This window comes from Merops nubicus, unplaced genomic scaffold (genome assembly GCF_000691845.1).
Source record: "Merops nubicus isolate BGI_N331 unplaced genomic scaffold, ASM69184v1 scaffold2930, whole genome shotgun sequence".
NCBI lineage: Eukaryota > Metazoa > Chordata > Aves > Coraciiformes > Meropidae > Merops > Merops nubicus.
Window position 1 is genome coordinate 91305 of NW_008584651.1, and position 20248 is coordinate 111552.

The 20248-nt window shown below is 39.2% G+C and overlaps 1 protein-coding gene across 1 annotated transcript in view; it reads left to right on the plus strand.

Annotated features, from left to right (window-relative positions):
• The window catches only part of MYO10 (myosin X), a gene marked incomplete at its 3' end in the record, with an annotated part of 87141 nt that extends 67215 nt beyond the window's left edge, over positions 1-19926 (plus strand). Inside the window, exons 25-37 of the mRNA XM_008944802.1 lie at positions 415-658; positions 2936-3031; positions 6092-6185; positions 6969-7024; positions 8883-9025; positions 9497-9691; positions 10790-10947; positions 11981-12104; positions 13833-14130; positions 15789-15996; positions 16595-16731; positions 17509-17629; positions 19474-19926. Coding sequence (XP_008943050.1) covers positions 415-658; positions 2936-3031; positions 6092-6185; positions 6969-7024; positions 8883-9025; positions 9497-9691; positions 10790-10947; positions 11981-12104; positions 13833-14130; positions 15789-15996; positions 16595-16731; positions 17509-17629; positions 19474-19926 — 2327 coding nt within the window. The remainder of the gene's footprint in view (positions 1-414; positions 659-2935; positions 3032-6091; positions 6186-6968; positions 7025-8882; positions 9026-9496; positions 9692-10789; positions 10948-11980; positions 12105-13832; positions 14131-15788; positions 15997-16594; positions 16732-17508; positions 17630-19473) is intronic.
• Between the last annotated feature and the right edge of the window lie 322 nt (positions 19927-20248).

A 20248-nucleotide genomic window follows, 5' to 3' on the forward strand; every position in this document is an offset into this window, starting at 1 on the left:
TCCTAATAACCTGGACATTGGAAAGAGTTTAACACTAAACTTTTCTTAGATTTTCATTGAGATAAGTTGAAAACAGTGTTGAAGATCTGATTCTCATATCCAGTAAGAATTTAAAATAATTTATTATAATTATATGTTATGTATAAGTGTATATAATTAAATATATGTTACATATATGTTTCTGTTCTGTGAAGATGTGTCATAACTTAGGGGTCTTTACATTGCCAACAATATTGGTGGCCTTAAGGATATGTAAAAACAAGATCTTTGGTTTTGTGGCTTACAGTAGAAACTGAGTTTAACTGTGGTGTTGATGGTCAGCATCTTCCAGCGTTGGTTTGGTCACAGCTTCTGTTTTATAATATAATTGTTTGTTTTCACTGTGTATAAGCCCACATCTGTCTCTTTTGCCAGGTGGCTTAATAAACACATGGAAGAGACGCTGGTGTGTCCTGAAAGATGAGACCTTCTTGTGGTTTCGTTCCAAGCAGGAAGCACTTAAGCAGGGCTGGCTTCACAAAAAGGGAGGTGGATCATCTACACTTTCCAGAAGGAACTGGAAGAAACGATGGTTTGTTCTCAGGCAGTCCAGGTTGATGTACTTTGAAAATGACAGTGAAGAGAAGCTCAAGGGTGCCATTGATGTCCGAACAGCCAAGTAGGTTTATATGAGTTTATGTGTTAGCCGTAGTTCTTCCTAAATGCTTCCTGGTGCTTAATCTGGGAAGGTGTTGAGTGCTTTGCCTTCAAATTGTGTGTGTGTAAGCTTGAGAGTGTGTGTGATGAAGTTACTGAAAGCCACTGTTGTCCTTACTTGGCTCTCTCCTAAGTCCACAGACTGCTCCAGAGCTAAGCAAGTGCCAAGTACTTCAGAAAGCTGCTGCTGTGATGAACCCATATATGCTTTCTCCCAGACTACTTAGTCTGTAAAGATTCCCAAGGCAATTTGGGGCATGTTGCCAAGTCTGTAGCTGCAGGCAAACCTAGAATGAAAAGGGTGGAATTAATAGGCCCTGAATGTATTTAAATTAGCATAGGTCAAAGCTGTATCTTTTGTATGCATGTACAATTTTTTTTCATGTTTGAAATAGTGGTAGTGGTAGAAAAGTCTTTAAAATGTGTATGTTAATTAAAAAAAAAATTACTAAACCTAATAACGTCTTTCTTGCTAAATTAAGTTCCTTGTGGCTTAAAATTCTATGCTTCCTGAAGCATGCATCAAAAAAGTTTTCTAAGTGATGGCGTTTTTCCTTTTAAACAGTCATTATGTGTTATGAATTTATGGATTATCTAACTAATTTAAAAATTAGAGTGTGCTAATATTGGTAGTCTCATTTCTGTATAAAAGTGTAGGTAAGCTTCATACCAAGGTAGAGAAACATAGAAATAGCTATAACACTTGATTCCACTCAGCTCCTGGTAACTGCAGCTATCCATTTTATTTTGTTAGTTTAACAGAGTACTTAAACTAAATCAAAAGTTTAATCTTTTCCTTGGAAGTCCTGGCTTGAGTCTGATTTCAGGCAGCACAAAGTAACTATTTTCAGTGAGCATCCTGACTTGCTCTTGTAAAACCAATGGCTTGCTGACTGTTAAGTACATCTCTGAATAGAGACTGAAGTTCCTACCAGATTTCTTTTGTTGTAACTGAATTTGACTCTGTCTCATGTACCATAACATTTATTTAGATTTTTTTTTTCTAATGTATTTAAACTTCCTTTTTTTCTTGTCACCACATAGTTTCACTGACTGTGCCCTATAGAAGTTCTTTGCTGAATCTACCTTTAAAATTGTTAGGTAAAGGTTGTTGAACCTAACTTGAACTGTAGGTTCAATCAATGGCTATTTATGTATAAAATAGCTAAAAGGAGGGGTACTTGGATTTAAACAGCTGCATGTCGTGAGAAAAAAGCAATAGATTTTCTAGGTAACTTTAACAGTCACCGAGTGCATTCCTGACATACCGTGTGACCTACATATTTATTTCACCACTCCATATTAGGGACCCCATCCAAATTAAATAAATCCTAGGCTGATTCACTTAAAGCACAGAACAGGAAGGTATCCTGTTGGACACTGTTACTGGGAGGCGAGGAAGCCAAGCTAAAGAAAACAAGACAGAATTACAGGTTTTTGTTTTAATAGATAAATTGTCCTCATGAGTTTGATAAGCAGAGCTTGCACATGTTGTTTATAGGATAAGTAGGGATAGATATTTATGAGAATATTACAGCTGATAAGGAAGTATAGCTAGTTAAGGAAATAATAAGCTTCAGACAAATGCTGTATAACAGCATAAAGAAATGAGGTTGATTTCTTAAGCTTCAGGGAAATCTAATGCAATACTTAAATTACTCCTTAAAAATCTCATGCGTTGTGTTTCGTGATTAATATATCAATACTTAGGTGTCCAATCTACAAATCAGAAATGTGCAATTTTCAACAGATGAGTGCTCAGCTTTTTTTCTGGAAGTCATGTTTGGAATTGTCTTTTTGCTGACTCACAACCAAACAGAATCACTAATCCAAGTCTTGCTTGCTTTTTGTTTATCATCTTTAAGAGCTTTCTTTTTACTACTCCAAAAATTGCTTGGATATGTAGTCAGTTCAGAACTGTAGTCATTCCTTAACTCGGTTATCCTTGCCTGTCTTGAGGTTTGATAATGCTTTTTCTTTAGTTCTTGTTAAAACAATAGCAGAATAGTGAACATGGTATAGTGACATTCATAATAGTTGGACTGTTTGTACTGTATAGGCAGAAAACGCAACTGTCGTTTGGTGAATTAATACTGTCTGATAAATCACATTGTGAGTCTTGCAGATGTACCTGATTAACACTGACTGCTGTTATTATAAGTCTCAGTAGTTTGTGAGCCTCTCAACAGGACAGAATTTTCAAAATGTTAACAATCTCTTGCCATTTTCTTCTTTTCAGAGAGATTGTTGATAATACTGGCAAAGAAAATGGTATTGATCTAGTAATGGGTGATAGGACCTACCACTTAATTGCTGAGTCTCCTGAGGATGCAAGGTACGAAAGTCACCGAGCTTTTTTTCCCTTTTTAACCTCTGTGCCATCCTGATTTGTGCTTGTCATTAGTTTGTTTGCCTACTGTCACAAAATATTCAGGCTGTGTTAAATATGGTGCATTTATCACTTTTTTTGAAAGGCTGGTAGAGAAGAAAAACTTGTGGCAGAACAAGAAGAAAAAGACTGGGAAGAGTCAGGCTGCCAGTGAAAATTTGCCTGGAATTTCGCTGTTACCCTTTTATTACTCACAACTTTCTGAAATACAGCATATCTGTAGAAAGACAGGCATCAGCCATTGATGCTTACAGCATATCTGTAGAGAGACAGGCATCAGCCATTGATGCTTGTTGTGTACATCACCCTGCTGGATTTAGTTCCATAGATTAAATCAATACTTAAGACCCAGTAATCTGCTTCAAATACTTTTCTTTAGAGTTGGGATCTGTTTGCCTAGAGCAGAGCCTAGATTTTTTTCAGATAAAAGTTGTAATGTAGTCACTGGGTTTTAGGCTGAATAAGATCAGCGTGCAAGAGAGTGTTTCCCTTTCTTCTGATTTAATAAAGGGTCTTGCTTTTGTTGCTAAAGGTTCTGTACCAGATTGTAGGGGGAGGCTTGCAGGTGAGGAGCAAGCTTGACTTGTCAGATCAGTTGTTAGTGTATCTTTAAAAAAAAATTTAAAAAATCCCCACACTACAGTTTGTGCAAGATAATAATATGCTTGCCTGTAAAAATCAAGCATTTAAATAAAGCAAACTTAGTAATCAAAGCTTATTACCTGCTCCCTGGCTGCCCCAAGGCCAGAATACAGGATGCCTGTGTCAACAGCACTTGAGCTACTTTGTTCTGAAGCTTTCAAAGTTGCTTCACATTTGGTTCTTTTTAAAGCTATAATACCTTTTCATATCACAGGACCCTGACTATAATAATTTTGCAACATGTGCAAGGTGGAAACATTCTTCTTCTTGTAGGCATCCTTAAAATTACCCTTGAAATAAGTTATGAGCTTTCCAACAGTTATTGTTAAGATTCTCGTGTGATACGAGTGTATTTTAAAATGAAGGCTTAACTGAAGTCTTTTCTGGTAGACTTGTGTACATGCCCTAGGGACCAATAAGAAATGATCATCACAAAGACTTTTGTCATGCAGCTCACTCTTTAATTCTTAAAATGGAGAAGGAGACACTATACACTATTGTTTGGTATAGTACACATCACACGCTATCCAGATTAAATGATTTTTTACCTGTGTATTTCATGTTTTTTCTCAATCACCCCAGAATACCTTAAGGAGGGAGATGTGTAAGGATTTGCAGATTAAGCTTAAGTCAAAACCTCGTTCCTGTTTGGCATTGTTAAGTGAAGTACGAAATTATTGGACTGTGTTTGTTCTGGATCGGCTGTTGAAAATAATAGTTTGTACATGAGCTAGATCATGATTTTAGGCTGCTTCTTGTTCAAATGAAGGGGAAAAAAAAAACAAGAGAAACCTCATACCAGCCCTAAAAGAAAAGGTACTGTTTTGATTGTGGACGAGTATTTGAGGAAAGAAGGGATGCTTCAGTAGGCAGCCATTGCTGAGGGTTTATTCCTTTCAAACTCCCAGGCTCTTTTTCCATGTCCTTGGTTTCTGGGACTCTGCTGAAAGACAAAGGAGGTCCCAAGAGAGAAGAAAGCAAAAGGAGAGTAAAATTTTCCTCTGTCTTTTGCAAAGTGCCAAGGTTAATTTCTTTTTCATTGTTTACACAAAAATTACATTAAATTATGAAAGCTCCGTATTGTTCTTTAAAATGGAATAATTAGTACTAAATGTGCATATGTTCCTATATAGGATTAGAAAACATTTAGGATATGGCAGTGACATTACTGTTTGACAGACTACGCAGGTTTTCTCAAGCCATTTTGGCAGCTGAGTTTCCAGATGTCTGTGTTACAGGGAACAGTTGGCTTCTAAATGCTGTAGTTAAGGAGGCAGCACTTCAGTGTCCTAGGCATAAATTCTGTGATAAGCAACTGCAGAAAAGACAGCTTTGTATTTAAATCTGGTAGGTTTGCATATTTTTTTTTCCTCATCCTGGTGGTGGTGAAGGAGCCTCTACAGGAGAATAAGGAGTCAGTTTTAAAGGCTGGGTTTTTAAGCCCTTTGAAAACTTGGCCCCAGGTAGTTTTCATTAGAATGGCAAATTCATATCTCAAAGAATGGCATTCAGGAACCTGCCGAACAGGCCAAGCTCTGCCCTCAAATTTCAGTGGGATTGCTTAGAGCAGTTGAGCTTTGTCGTATAGGAGTGCTAGGAGGGCAGAGATTTCCCAGAAGCAGGAGGTGTGGTTGGAATTAAATCTTCCCGCAATTGCTGCTCTGCACTTGGGGGGGGGGGCAAAGTGCTGGAAACCTCCCTGCCAGGTTTCCTGTTGTAGGTATATACAAGGCCAGTGGAGTGGCACCACTAGGCTCTGGTTCAACTTCACAGGTCCTTCCAGCAGCTGGATTTTCCAATGCTCCCTAGGGAACAAAAAAATGTAGAGACATTTGCTTGGAGTTTTTCTTCTTTTGGCCCTCTCAGTTGTGCTTCAACAGAGGATTTAATGGACTTGGGTGGCCTTTGCAGAAGTGTCATTGTAAGAAACTATTACCAGTCATGCTGTCAGTGCAGCAGAATTTAAAATCTGAAGGTTGGACTTCCCATTAAAGGCATTGTGTGTAGCTATGTATTTTTTTTTCCACACAAAATGTGTGGAATGCGTTATAAATACTCTCTAAGCACTCAGATGTTCCAGTGTGCTTAATACTGGCTTTTCAGAGATGCCACTTTTTGTACCAGGTGTTTTTCTTCAGGAAGAAGGGTATGACATGAGCTTGGCTGGGAGATCTGGAGGCGCTTGCTTGTACCCGGTGTTACTTGAACTGACATAGAGCCTTGCTGCTTTCGTGCATGTTGACAAAAGGAATCTTAAGCAATTTCAAATACCTGTAGAACGTGCTAGATCTCTGCGGGATAAAGGTGACAGGAAGCTTATGCAGGAGCAACGTTTTACCTACACTGCTGCCTTTCTCCCCACAGCCAGTGGTTCAGTGTACTGAGTCAAGTCCATGCGTCCACAGAGCAAGAGATCCGAGAGATGCATGATGAGCAGGCAAATCCACAGAATGCTGTGGTAAGTCTAAATCTGCAGAACTTCTCAAAGCAGATCTTTTTAGAACAGCGGCACTGTGGTGGCCACAGCTTCTGAGAGTCACAACCTAGGATTCCTTAAATGCAGTGGTAGCTGTGAGGCTTGCTAGAAGCTACATGTAGTTGATCCTTTAGCTAAACAAGAAGAGAGTCTGACTTCTGATTCCTCTCCCATCATTCATCTTGATGAAAAATGAGCGTTGCTTTTGGGGATATTTTTTTTTTCTTGTACAGTTCCCTATCACACCACACTGTATGCTTGAGTTTGAAGTTTTCCAAAGATGCAGTTAATGAGTAAATGAAAAATCCAAAAGTTGAAAATCTGAGATGTCTCTGATCCTGTATTTAACATTCTGTGTGACATAAACTACAGTACAATGGGATACATTTAGAACCTAATACCAAGCAAACAGAACTGAAAACTTCTGCTTAATGGCTTCAGAAGGTTCCTCTGAGAGGATGCCATTTATACTGGGATGGCACATCTAAGCAAAAAATACAAGGAAGATTGGAAGCATAGAAAAATAAAAGCAGTTTTTGAGCTGCCTCTAGCTTAACTAGAGGTAATCTTTTACTGGAGCTGTTTATCTGAGTCTCTTAGTTTTCCCCTCAGAATTTTAAAGGCCAAGAGAAGCTGATGCCCAAATCTGCAGTTCATTTTGCTTGATCACAGGTGCTGCTCCTTTCAGCTGTCTCTGGGAAGAGTACTGTGAGTGATGCAATAGTAAATGTCTTCCTCCTTTTCTGGTTGGATATTTGTTTATAGGGTACGCTCGATGTAGGACTAATTGATTCTGTCTGTGCTGCTGACAATCCAGATAGGTAAGTCACAACCACGCCTGATGACTTTTTTTTTTTCCTTCTTTCTGTAGCCAAAATTGGATGCTTTATATTTTAGTCTTTATATTCTACTGACCTACCATGCATTAAAGTGATTCGTTATTGCCACCCTCTTCATAGTACTAAACACATGTTAAAACATGGAATAGGAATGTTGGCATTTCCCCCAATACTGCTTCAAATATGAACTGTTCAGCTACTAAAGTGGTCCAAAAGTAGAAGACTTAAGTATTTCTTTCATTTATACAAGCACTGGTCATGGAAAAGAACAGCTTCTTTTTGAGTCCTTTAGCAATTTAGTAGGCAGAACACTTCCTGTTAACATTTTTCTGTTCAGCTTCTCATGGAAGAATGTTGTATTCTACAGGGATGAGTATTATTTCCTAGTATAAAAATGCCTCCTAACAAAAAAGATAACAAACCATAAAAAAATAGTCAGGATATTCTTAGTTCTAGAACTAGTAACAGTATTTTGGAGGAGAAAAAATGGCCTTGGCTCAGGCTACGACTCTGGTTCTAAGGTTGCTGCCTGTGAAGTGTTACTTACACTGCAGGACTTCATTCAGCCTCCTCAGTGGATGTGTGAAGCAGCTGGGTTTAAGGTACTGGTTTGTCCTTGGCCTGCCAAGACGTAGATACCACAAATAACCACGATTATAAGCACAGGCTTCCAAAACAATGCAACACAAATGTCCAGAGCTTTCAGAATTTTAAGTTAGAAAGGCACTTCTCCTGTAAGCACTTTTCACACAGATTTTTTTTTTTTTCACATTTTTTTTTTTTTTAGTTCTCCAAGTCTAAATCAGTGATGGAACATTACTAGCTGTAATGAGCACTAGCCATAGGTAACTCTTAGATAAATTTTAAGTTACCACGTCTCATGTTATTTGATTTACTGTCACCTCCCTTCACACGGTTTTCTAATTTTTCCTCCTAATAGTTTTATATACTTTTTTCTTTATCCTGTGGTCCTTCTAGCTTTTACATGGCACATACTGCTTTTGGAGAAGGGTGTCACATTTGGGTGAACCTCTCCACCCCCATAAATGATTTTTTGATTGGTTGTAGTTTCTACCCAGTTACCTTCTTTGCAAGAACTGCAAAAGGAAGGCCCATGAACTTCTTGTGTATAGGGTGGCCCAGACTACATCGTTCCCACTTTCTACAGCTGAGACAACTCTAAAAAACTATGTATCCCAGGATGAAAAAAATAATGGTAAAGGGTTAAAGCAAGTGTTTGTAGGCTGAAGAACCTGCCTCTAATCCAGAGAGCTGTCAGCACAGTTCACTTGGGCTAGTTCTCCATGCTTCAGTGAATCTTGGTGTAGGATTGGGTAAAAGCCAGACTCTCATTAAAAATAGATTGTACTCTCTGCAAATTGGGTCACGCAGCATTAAAAATAAAAGAATCTGTGTTCACATGCAGCTTCACTACAGACCTTTGTAAGTTGTAGTTGGTTTTAGCTAATGTAGCTACTGAAGCAGAGACTCTAAATGGATCTGACCCTGAAACAGAGTTCTGATTCACATCCAAAGCTGATTAACGATTGGAGGTTTTTCTCACCATAGATTTACTTTGAGATAGGACAAGCTGCAATTTAATGTAAACTTTCCCACCATTCAGAGCCCTAGTATTTTGGTGTGAATCAAACCTAATCAAGTCTTTTCAAATGGTTCATTTTTTTTTTTTAGGTTTAGTGGTGTTGAAATAAGTGTTTTAGAGGTGGACAGTATTTGTCTGAATAGAAAATGCAAACAATGGACAGTGTTTATGGTGAGTGAGGTAAACAGGACATATGTTGATTTTAAAGGCTTTTTCAATCTTCATTTATTTTCATAGACCTAATTCATTTGTGATCATCACTGCTAATCGTGTTCTTCACTGTAATGCTGACACTCCTGAAGAGATGCATCACTGGATAACACTGCTCCAGAGGTCAAAGGGGGACACTAGAGTGGAGGGACAAGAATTCATTGTGAGGGGTAAGAAATAAGTGGGGCAGTAACAAAGGAAATATCATCCATTAAGCTTCAAAGAGATTGTTCCCACAATACAGACTGGGTAGTATGCTAGCATAGTAGTAGTGGAGCCTTATCTTTGCATGGTGGAGTTTACTCACAATTTAATACAGCTGAAATGATACTCGTGCTATGCCATGTAAGAAAACACTTTAATGATGACTAAAGTGGTTTTGTAAGGTGACAAAATGATTTTTCTAGGTAAACACCAAAGCTGGAAAGTTTTCATATTAAGTTTATTCTGTCTTCATCCTTTCATTGTCCAAGAATTTTACTTGAAGTTGTTTAATATTTATTGGGGTTAAAAAATTCACATTATATTTTTGTTTTTGTTGAAAGTATATAACTAACAATCTAGCAACTTAGCAACCTAATTGTGTCCAACTCTGTTTTAAAAAAAAAAAAAAAGTGAGACTCAAATTGTGTCTTTAACAGGATGGCTACACAAGGAAGTAAAGAACAACCCAAAGATGTCTTCATTAAAACTAAAGAAGCGTTGGTTTGTTTTGACGCACAATTCTCTGGACTACTACAAGAGTTCAGAGAAAAATGCTTTGAAATTGGGCACGCTGGTCCTGAACAGCCTCTGCTCAGTGGTCCCACCCGATGAAAAAATCTTCAAAGAGACAGGTAATTGTTTGCTCTGGTTCAAATATGCTTTCAGTTGCCTTCTGTCCTACTGCCTAGTAATGCAACAAACAGTACCATAAGAATGTTTTAAATGGGTTATTATGGTTGCAGTTTGACAAAAACCGGGTTCCTAAGTCACTGAGGCATTTTACAGGGAATTACTGAGTGAAGAACAGAGGTAATACTGTATACAGGAGTAAAGTTAGCATAGACTGACACTGCTCTTAAGTTAGTGTGAACACTTACAAATCAAAGACCTAGGGAAAGACACATGGGTAGCGTTCTCCCTATACATTATTTTATGTGCTGAGGAGCTATGAGGGCTAACATTGGTGGAGCAAGTATAGGGAGTTCAAGAGGAGTCCAGTCTGTGCTCACCTACATCCTGCACCTGAGTCAGCTCCCCTGTGCATTTTCAGAACTGGTTTTCAACTCGGAAGTGGCTGTTCGCAAATGAGAAGCGACTGTTGACAGCCCTGGATAATCTCATTGGAGTCACTGATGCTTCAAAGAGGCTCTCATTAGTGAAAGATGGAATAGATTCTCTGTAATTGAATCTGCTTCATAAAAAGCCTGTACAATGATGTGGAGAGAGTTTGAACTGAAATGCTCTTCCTATCATAGCTGCCACTTCATTGGGATGAAATTAATTACTTTTTAACAGAGTTCATGCTTCATACCTGTTTGTGCGTGTGCCACAGGCAAAGAGAGACTCTGGGATCCAAAGCGAGGCTGTGGCAGATTTTCCTGCTTGGGACAGGACTGGAGAAGTAGGGCCCACAACCCAGGAGCAGCTAACAGCATTGCATAGTGTTGTCTTATGGTCTCTTTCACTAAGATTACTGGATAAAATGCTGGTGATTGTACTCTGAGCTTACTCCTAGGCTTTTTTTAAAGGAGAGAATCTCATTTAATACCACAGTGTCTGTAACATGATACGTAATTACTCATACAGGTTCTGAGTTCCTGCAGAACTGCCAGCATGTTCCAGAATGCAGCCCTTGGGGGTCTGACAGGACTACAGCTGTGTTCAGATAGAAGTTGGGGTATTTTTATATATACAGCTTCTGTGGTTAATAATCTTTACTGTTGTGCTAGGTTATTGGAATGTAACAGTATACGGACGCAAACATTGCTACCGTCTCTACACAAAATTGCTTAATGAGGCGACCCGCTGGTCAAGTGCCATCCAGAACGTGATTGACACAAAAGCACCAATTGATACTCCAACTCAGCAGCTTATTCAGGATATTAAGGTAGGCACAAGCAGGAGGGCATGGGGTGAGAAAGAATGGGTATTTAAATCCTTTTTATGTTGGCTTTGCCATATTGTGTAATAAAGCAGAAAATTCAGTTTTAATCACACAATGACATGGACTGAAATTGTGGAACCTAAATGTATTCGCTGACCTGATAAAGGAATTTATTTCTAAACAGTAAAAGAGCAAAGTATGAAGCACAACTTGGAGGGCAAGAGGGATAACTTTTTTCCATGAAAACAGTAACAAGCTTTACTGGTTTGTGTAACGGGAGCAATGTTGCTCTAGCTGGCAGTAGAGCACGGTGTGCAGGTTCCTGAGTGTGCTTTCAGGAGAGAGGGAGATAATTCTCAGGTGAGACCAAAACAGGAGGCAAGAGGGGAAAGCTGCTATTAACTTTTCTTTTAGAGTGCCTCCTCTTCTCTCACGGAAAAGAAGTATTGTGTCCTAAATTCCAAGACTGTGAAAGCTGTTCTTCAAAGCAGTAGACATATGGAAGTTCCAAACTGATAGAAGACAGTGGTCATACATCTGTCAAACTTGGTCTAGGAACAGTATTTAGACATCAGAGTGGGTACATCAGTTTTATAGTTTTTCTGGACTATTTTGTTATGGTAGGCCCTGTAGTGTCTAACAGAAAAGGCCAATTAGTTGTGCTGAAGAAATAATTTTAAATAAAACTTGAATACAGGTGTCTTAATTCCAGTTACAAAATACTGGAGTAAAATTGATTGTAAAACGAACACACATCAAAAAAAAAAAAACTATGAAACTTCGTTTTTGTGTCCTGCAGCTCTTCTCTGGTTGGTACAGATATAGTAAGCTTGCAAAAGGCCTGAGGTTAGCAGATACTGACCATTCATAGCCCACAGTGTGCCATGGCAACCACAGTACCCACAACTGGATGTGGCTCCAAATAGTGATGGTAAAACTAATGACCAATTTTATTCAAAGCCAAAGAGCAAAAAGCATTGCGTTATCATTAATGCTGGTGCCCAAATCGTGTTTGTTTCTTTACTTACTCCAACAGGAAAACTGCCTGAATGCTGATGTGGTGGAACAGATTTATAAGAGAAACCCAATACTGCGCTACACCCATCACCCCTTGCACTCACCATTGCTGCCACTGCCCTATGGGGACATCAATCTGAACTGTAAGTTTCTCAGTCATAGAAAAACTTTTCTTTATGAAAGACTAAACCAGAGGATGGGACTTTCTAGTCAATGGGCTAACAGTGAAGTAACAGGAGGCAAAATATATGATACCAATAGGCAAGTTTCCCTGTTCCCATCGGGCGGGTAGAGGCTAGCATTTGGTCTAGCACAGAGTCATGGGCCTGTAGTGCTCCTGCTTGGGTGTTACAGAAGGGGAGGTTGCTGTTGCTGCTGTAATAGGTTTGTTACCTTCAGCAGCACAGCTGAAAAAAACAGAGTTTGAAAACCCTTGCACTGAAATAAAGAACTAAACCAAATTCATTCCATCTCCTTGAATCATATTCTCCTCAAATCGTTGTTGCATCCTACCCCATGTGGGGAGCTGCAGCAGCCACAACTTCCAATTAACAAGTGTAGGTTTTACCAGTTGTGGTGGGAAGCACTATGTATGTCAAACAACATTTGAGTGAACATGGTTTTAAAAAGTAATGCTTCATTTCTTCCTGAAATAGGTGTAATTATGTTTTAATATCCTTGGCTCAATCACTAACTTTAAAGTCTGTTTTGAATTAATGGTTGAGTGCTATTGATGGCTGTGAATCTTGTGTCCCTATCTTATTTTGCAACTGTGTATTAACCAAGGTGTGACTCAGGTCAGAAGTTACATCTGTAGGAGAAGGGTGGGAGGTCACTGCTGGTTAAAAGCTAAGGTATTTAAGGTAAGGCTTCCTCGTAACTCACGTGCTGTCCTTCCACTCAAATGACAAGAAGATCAAATCCTAGGAGAAACCTTTCCCCTCTCTTTCTGCTCCTCTGGTATAGTGGCAAGGCACAGTTTGGATCTTGTTGGCCCCTGAGCTGGTTGTCCCCTGAGCTGGTTGCCACCTAGTCCAGTGCAGCACAGTTGTACTCTGCTCCCCATGGGCAGGGACGGCGAGGTCCCTCGGAGGCAGAAGTCTTGCCAAAGTCTCCCCACGCTAAGTGTAGCTGCCTGGATAGACAGATACTCAGTTACTGCCTTGACTTGCAATTGAATTCTAGTTATTTTCTGCAGTAGTATAATGTCAGGTTAGAAACTTCGCATGTCTGTACTGTTTTGTGCTTTGGTGGTTAGTAGGCCAAACTGATTCAGACATCAGAGAAATCTCCTCCATCTCTTGAACCCAAGAACCACATGGTTCTTTTAAGTAAATTCTAAAAGCTGTTGGCTCACATTGATAACCTGTAGTACAAAGCCAATCGCCACCTTTTTCTGCACTCAGAAAGCAAGCTGCAGTGTCAGGGCAATGATTTAGTTCAGCAGTATTCTTTGGCTTTAACTGAAATGCTGCTGCTGCGGACAAAAGTGATGCCAGGTATCTTTGTCACTTTCCATAACACACTCATACTGTACCACACTTAGGATTCGGTCAGATTTTCACTTTCTTCTGACACTGAAAAAGTGATAGACACTTAAGCAGTATGGATTGCTTTGGAAGGAAGATTCTCCATCAAAAAAGTTATGTTGTAAGCAATTTTCAAATCAGGATTTAATTAAATTCAGTAGAAATCCCGACAGTAAAATAGCTCATGAAATGAGTTTGCATCATACATTTGAAATGGAAAAGATGTATTCTAATATCTTGGTAACCCAGGTCACAGAATAGCATTAAGCCATTCCTGTGTTAAGCCTGGGTGCTTTCTCCTTCATATCTCTAAGCACCTTTCTCCCCATTTTTCTTTTGTAGTGCTCAAAGACAAAGGGTATACAACTCTGCAAGATGAAGCCATCAAGATATTTAATTCTTTACAGCAGCTGGAGTCTATGTCTGATCCTATCCCTATAATCCAAGGGATCCTCCAAACAGGACATGATTTACGACCTCTCCGAGATGAGCTCTATTGTCAGCTCATCAAGCAGACCAATAAAGTGCCTAACCCTGGGAGCACAGGGAACCTCTATAGCTGGCAAATACTCACCTGCATGAGCTGCACGTTTCTGCCAAGTCGCAGCATCCTCAAATATCTCAAGTTCCATCTCAAAAGGTGAGGAGTTTTGAACTACTAAAGCAAAAAAGAAGTTTCTTCACTCTGTTTTCTTCAGCACAGCTTGTAACAGTGTTTAGGGATCTTAAAGTGAGACTCGAACATGCATTCATTAGTGAACTGGTTATGCCAAACAATGAATCTAAGAAGAAAATGATGTATGAAAAGTGTATATGAGTTGATCTAGGTGGAATTATTCTCACTTGAAGATTCAAACACAATCCCACAAAACTGAATGCACAATTTGTTAACATTGACAAAAGGGGGGCCTTCTGTAATTGTATAAACTTTCTGAAATGACTTGCAGCCCACACTCCCAGGTCCCATTCTCAACTGTCCAAATCAACCTGTTAAAAATTCTTCATCCTGTTTACCTTAGTTTTATGAGGTATGCATCATGCACATAAAATACCATTACGTATTTGAAGACGTGAGGTAAACGTGTCTGTTTGCAAATCTAATTTTAAGATATTAGTGAACATTAAAAAAAAAGTCATCATTGACAGTTCAGCATTAACCTGAATGCAGAGTTCCTCTGGCTGTGATACAGCAGAGGAATGCAGAGTGTGTCAATAGGAAAGTTAGTCCAACAACAACGAACCATTATAAATAATTTAAGGCTTGGCTGTATTTGTGCTAGAGCATGTACTTTGTCAATCACTCTGCTCAATCTAATTATTTTATGATGAGCGAAGAATACCAATCACTTTATATAACTGTTAAAATTAAAAAATCCAACATTGATTCACTTTCTCAGTTTAACTCAGATCATAAACCAGCCTCCTAGTTAAAAAAATGGGGCTGACGTAACATTTGTGGGTTGGTTTCAATCTTACAGATGCATAGTTGTCTTATACCAGTTCTGTGATCTTCCAGTCATCTTTTTGTGCCTTGTAGATCACGAATCACTGTGCTTTATCGCATAAGTTAAACTCTAGTAGCTCTATGAAGCTAAAATTTTATCACTGGAAATCTTACAGAAACACTCTGTACTGACAGCTATCCAAATTCAAGAGCTTTCACTAATTAACAGTTGAGTTTATTACAGTTGTTAGTGAATACTCATAATAATAATACTACTAGCTGCTGGACAGTTAAGGCCTTCAGAGAATCTTCAAGAAAATCAGGAATGGAAATGATAGAATCATAGAGTGCTTTGAGTGGGAAGGGACCTCAAAAGGCCACCTAGTCCAACCCCCCTGCAGTAAGCAGGGACAGTCAGGTATCCAAAGTGACACTACCACAAAACTGAGCAGTCAGGTATGTTTTATTGCTTTTTTTCTGCAGTACCTTAGTGCAGTTTAGTCTTCATTCAACAAGTGTTGTTGACAAAAAGGGGAGTTGATTACAAGATTCTAATAGTTACCTTGCTCTCAGATCTGAGTCATAACAAGATTCTTGTAATTAGTGCTATAAAGATAGTTCAGTTTTTTCTTTCTGTTAGGTTTGTAGAACAAAAATGGTGAAAGTATATGAGATATCCTGCAGTAGAGCACAAGTTAGAACACTTCCCTTGGCGGTGAAGAGAAACTTTGAGCTTATCAATTAGATAGCACACTGGATACAGAAGTACTTTCAGGGAAGAAGAATAATTCTCAAATAAGGAAGCTTAGCATTTCACAGTCCAGCAGCTTAAAATGATCGTATTTGTCTCACAGGGTTCGTGACCAGTTTCCAGGAACTGAAATGGAGAAATATGCACTTTTTACTTACGAATCTCTGAAGAAAACCAAATGCAGAGAGTTTGTGCCATCACGGGATGAAATAGAAGCTCTCATCAGCAGGCAGGAAATGACATCCACAGTTTATTGCCATGGTGGGGGCTCCTGTAAGATTACAATCAACTCGCACACTACAGCTGGAGAGGTGAGAAGTGGTGACAGAACGACTTTGGCACACAGACTCACAGACTCCCTTCGTGCTCCAGTTCCAGGCAGTAGTAGTGTTACACTTTGGTTTCCTCTACTGGTCTATCAGGGGAGGGAGGGAGGGCTTACAGAAGTGTCCCACCAACCCCTCAGCATGTTCTGAAGAGATCTCTGCTATAAAAATTGTCTTTATTCTGCAGAGGATTACCCAACTGTAGTTCCCTCTTACAGGAAAAATATCAGGAAAGACTAAGCAACTCAGTGGAGGCGTTATTGGAATATCTTCAACAGATATTGGTGTGCATGAGAGCAAAATTGCTTCCTAAAATGGAAGACTCTTGCTGAGTTGATGAAATAGGTTTTATCTTGCCAGGTGATAGCACATAGATATTCTGAAAGAATCAGCATTATTTAGTATAAAAATTGAAGTGGAATTTGACAACAGCTAATACTGCTGATGAGAACATTAGCAACATTTTTAGCCTAATGTAAGACCTAGCTCTGAATTTTCTTCTAATTATTTGTCCTAGTCTGTGGTGCTGCTTTTCCCTGCTATGTTGTTTTTTTTTTTTTTTTCACGTGCTGTTTTTCATTAGGTGGTTGAAAAGTTAATTCGTGGTTTGGCCATGGAGGACAGCAGAAATATGTTTGCTTTGTTTGAATACAATGGAACCACTGATAAAGCAATTGAAAGCAGAACCATTGTTGCTGATGTTTTGGCAAAGTTTGAAAAGTGAGTGTGTCTCTCCTCTCTCACCACTCCAATAAGTAGCAATTAAATCAATTTCCAATGTCAATAATGCTGAATTTTCTCTTGCTCTTGCTTGTTTGTGGTGACACAGCTCAATTACACACAGGGCCATTTCTGAAACAAAAGCATCTTTATTTTTTTTCTTAAAGCAATTAGTGAGCCACCTATTCACTTGGGTTTGGTTTTCCTGCTGCAGACACCAGTAGAGTAATATTTCTCATCGCTATTTCCACATTTTCTTTTCCACTAGTACAATTTTTTTCACCATTACTAGCACTGTGGTTGCCCCAGTGCTGGGAGAGCTGAACTCCAGGCAGCCGTTGCTCTTCTGACTGCCTGTTACTTAACTTCACATGGAGGTCACCACAGTACAGCTCACAACGTCTTTCCTCCCAGTAAAACCAAAACTACGCATAACACTACAGTAAAAAAAAGTAATACAAGCCCAAATTCCTGTCTGTCAATCCTATGTTACAGGCATGGCAATCAGCCTCTCTATCCAAATAATAGGGGGAAAAGGGAATGTCTATGGTGTTATGCAATTACACTTTATAACAGGGCTTAATAATGTTGCTTTTATCAACACCTGACTGAGCCATAAATAAAAGTTTAATAACAATTTGAGTTAGAAACGGTTGAATGTTTCTAACCCAAATTCTGATGTAACAAAACAAAACTCAGCTGATCCCTTTAGGTGACAATTTAAAAAGGAATTTGATTTCATAGATCTGATCTCTCGCTCTTGACACAACCGTGCAGGCTTGCTGCCACTGCTGAAGCTGGGGAGATGCACTGGAAGTTCTACTTCAAGCTCTACTGCTTCCTGGATACAGAAAATGTCCCAAAAGACAGCGTGGAATTTGCCTTTATGTTTGAGCAGGTAAAGGACAAAGGGTTCCATTCAGAGCCACTTTTAAGAGGAGGAAAAAAGCAAGAGATCTAGGTAGCACCAAGAGTTTTGATTATGCTTCTGTGTAATAAATGCAAGAAATAAAGAGGAAAATGCATAACTGGCAAGCAAATTAATTATTAGAGACCTGTGTTGGCAACTGTACAGAACTAATTGAAGAACATTTTTTTTTTTTTTTCAAAAGCTGATTTCATAGGCACCATAGTAAGGCAAATGAGTCAAGTCTCAGCAGTAACTTTAAGGCAGCTATTAGGAGCGGGAGTCCACTCAGTGCATGTGCTGAGCTCAGAAGGAGGCCAATCTGCAAAATATAAAATAAGTGAAATTGATTTGTAATGAAAATTAAATGCAGCTGGATTTCTTTTGTATGAAGTCCTGTGGTTGCTCAGAAACTCTTCACTGATGGCATTTACTATTGTTGATTGACCTCCTCCTTTCCTACTACATTGCACATAGCTAAAAATTCTTCCAGTGGGCAGTTTCTGTAAAGTGAGCTGTAGAGACAAGATAAAGATTTCTGTGTAAGGCTGTTTGCAATGCCAAGACTCTGATGTTCTGTTGGTAAGCAAGCCTGATGTTGTAAGAACCAACATACTTCCATTTTCATACATAAAAAGACTTTTTCCCTTTCACATGATCAGAAATATCTTCACTGTAATAGAGTATTTCTTCCTTGTTCACAGTTTAGGTTTTAAGGCACCATATTACATCATGAGTCTACCAAAAATCTCCTTCCAGAGCCTACTACTGTAGCTCAGTCAGGACTGCTTATTGTTGGCTGAAGGACAGGGGCTGTAGGTAGCCTTGACAGGTCTTAGAAATGTTGCCATTCTGACTCTCTGTTTTTACATATAGAGAAGTCAGCTAGTTAATGCTTCAGCTTTGAGATGAAATTCATAGAGTAAGAAAAAAATCCATGAGAGTTCTGCATCAAATATTTCACATTATTGATTTAAGAGACAGACTTAGATAGTTTTCCATATGAACAGCTAAGCCAAGCACTGAAGCAGATTGTTCTTTTGCAGCATTCTGTGCTGACTTGTGTTTAGCCAAATATTTTGTCTTGCCAAGACCAACAGTATTTCTGTTGCAAAGCATGGCACATTCAATCTCTACAATTAATGTTGCCAGAACCCCTTGAAGAGGTGATATTACATTCTAATATCAGTTCTGTTCTTTTTGTTTCTAATTGTCTGCTTCTCATGTCAGGCGTCGACTTTTTTCAGCCAGTTAAGAAAGTTCATCCTTGATGCTACAGACCACTATAATATATAAACATTCTACTAACTTTCTTTGTGATCATTGAGGATTTACTGTTTTCTCTCAGTAAGGTTAAGGTTTATTATAAAGCTGTCCTAGGGCTTTGCGTGGTTGGCTGGAAACATCCATTTTCCCACCCAGGTTAGTGACAGCAGTAAGCAAAACTAGATACCCATTTTTTCCTAGTGCTCTTGAATAGAGATGGCTTCTTCCCCATCAGATGTTTAGATCCTGATTTTCTCCCCTTTACATTTTATTTTCCTTTTTAGGAGTTCAGTTGCTCTTACGGGAGCTCACCGATAACTGTACTAGCAACAATAGTTCCTGTTCAGCAAGTTCTTCCGTTGCCTTGCAGTTCTTCTGGTAAACCCCCTCTTGACAAATTTGCCAAAAGATTTACTACATGTGATTTACTTAATGGATTGTTTATTTCAGGTCCTGAGTTTGCCTGGCAGTAAATCTACTTCCATTTCTCTCCTGGTGCTTTCAAAAACTGAAATACTTTGAACTGAATGAACTTTGTACATAAAAAGCTACTTTTTCCCTCTTGATAGGCTCATGAAGCAGTGATTAGAGGACATTATCCTGCTCCTGAAGAAACCCTCCAGGTCCTTGCAGCTCTGCGCCTTCAGTACCTTCAGGGGGATTACACCCTGCATAGCAGCATACCAGCAATGGAGGAGGTCTACCCCCTGCAGAAGCTGAAGTCTCGGATCACCCAGTCTACCAAAACGTTCACTGCAGCTGAGAAGGCCGAGAAGAAACGAGCCAGCTTTCTTGAAGGAACCTTGAGGAGGAGTTTTCGCAGTGGCTCTGTCAGCAAACAGAAGGTTGAGGAGGATCAGATGTTAGACATGTGGGTCAAAGAGGAAATCTCAGCTTCCAGGACTAGTATTATTGACAAGTGGAAAAAACTCCAGAGGCTGAACCAGGAGCAGGCTATGGCAAAGTATATGGCTTTGATTAAGGAATGGCCTGGCTATGGCTCAACACTCTTTGATGTAGAGGTGAGTAAGACCTCCAGAACACCCAGACTACAGTTTATACTGTATAGGTGATCGTTCATTACAGATCAGTGAAACCATAAATAAAGTATCACAGTGCTCAGACAGCTGATGTAACAAAACATTAGCTATTAACAGTGTACTCACATTAGCAAGAACTGTAGCTATTCAAATCCACTAGTTAACTGTAAATACAGGGGGACAGAATGTTATCCTGAGTGATTGCAGACAAGTTTGAGAGGCGTAAACAACCATGTTCAGAGAGGGGCAAGTGATATGCACTTGTCAGAAAATGGTTACGGACTTGGACAGGCTGGAGAGGTGG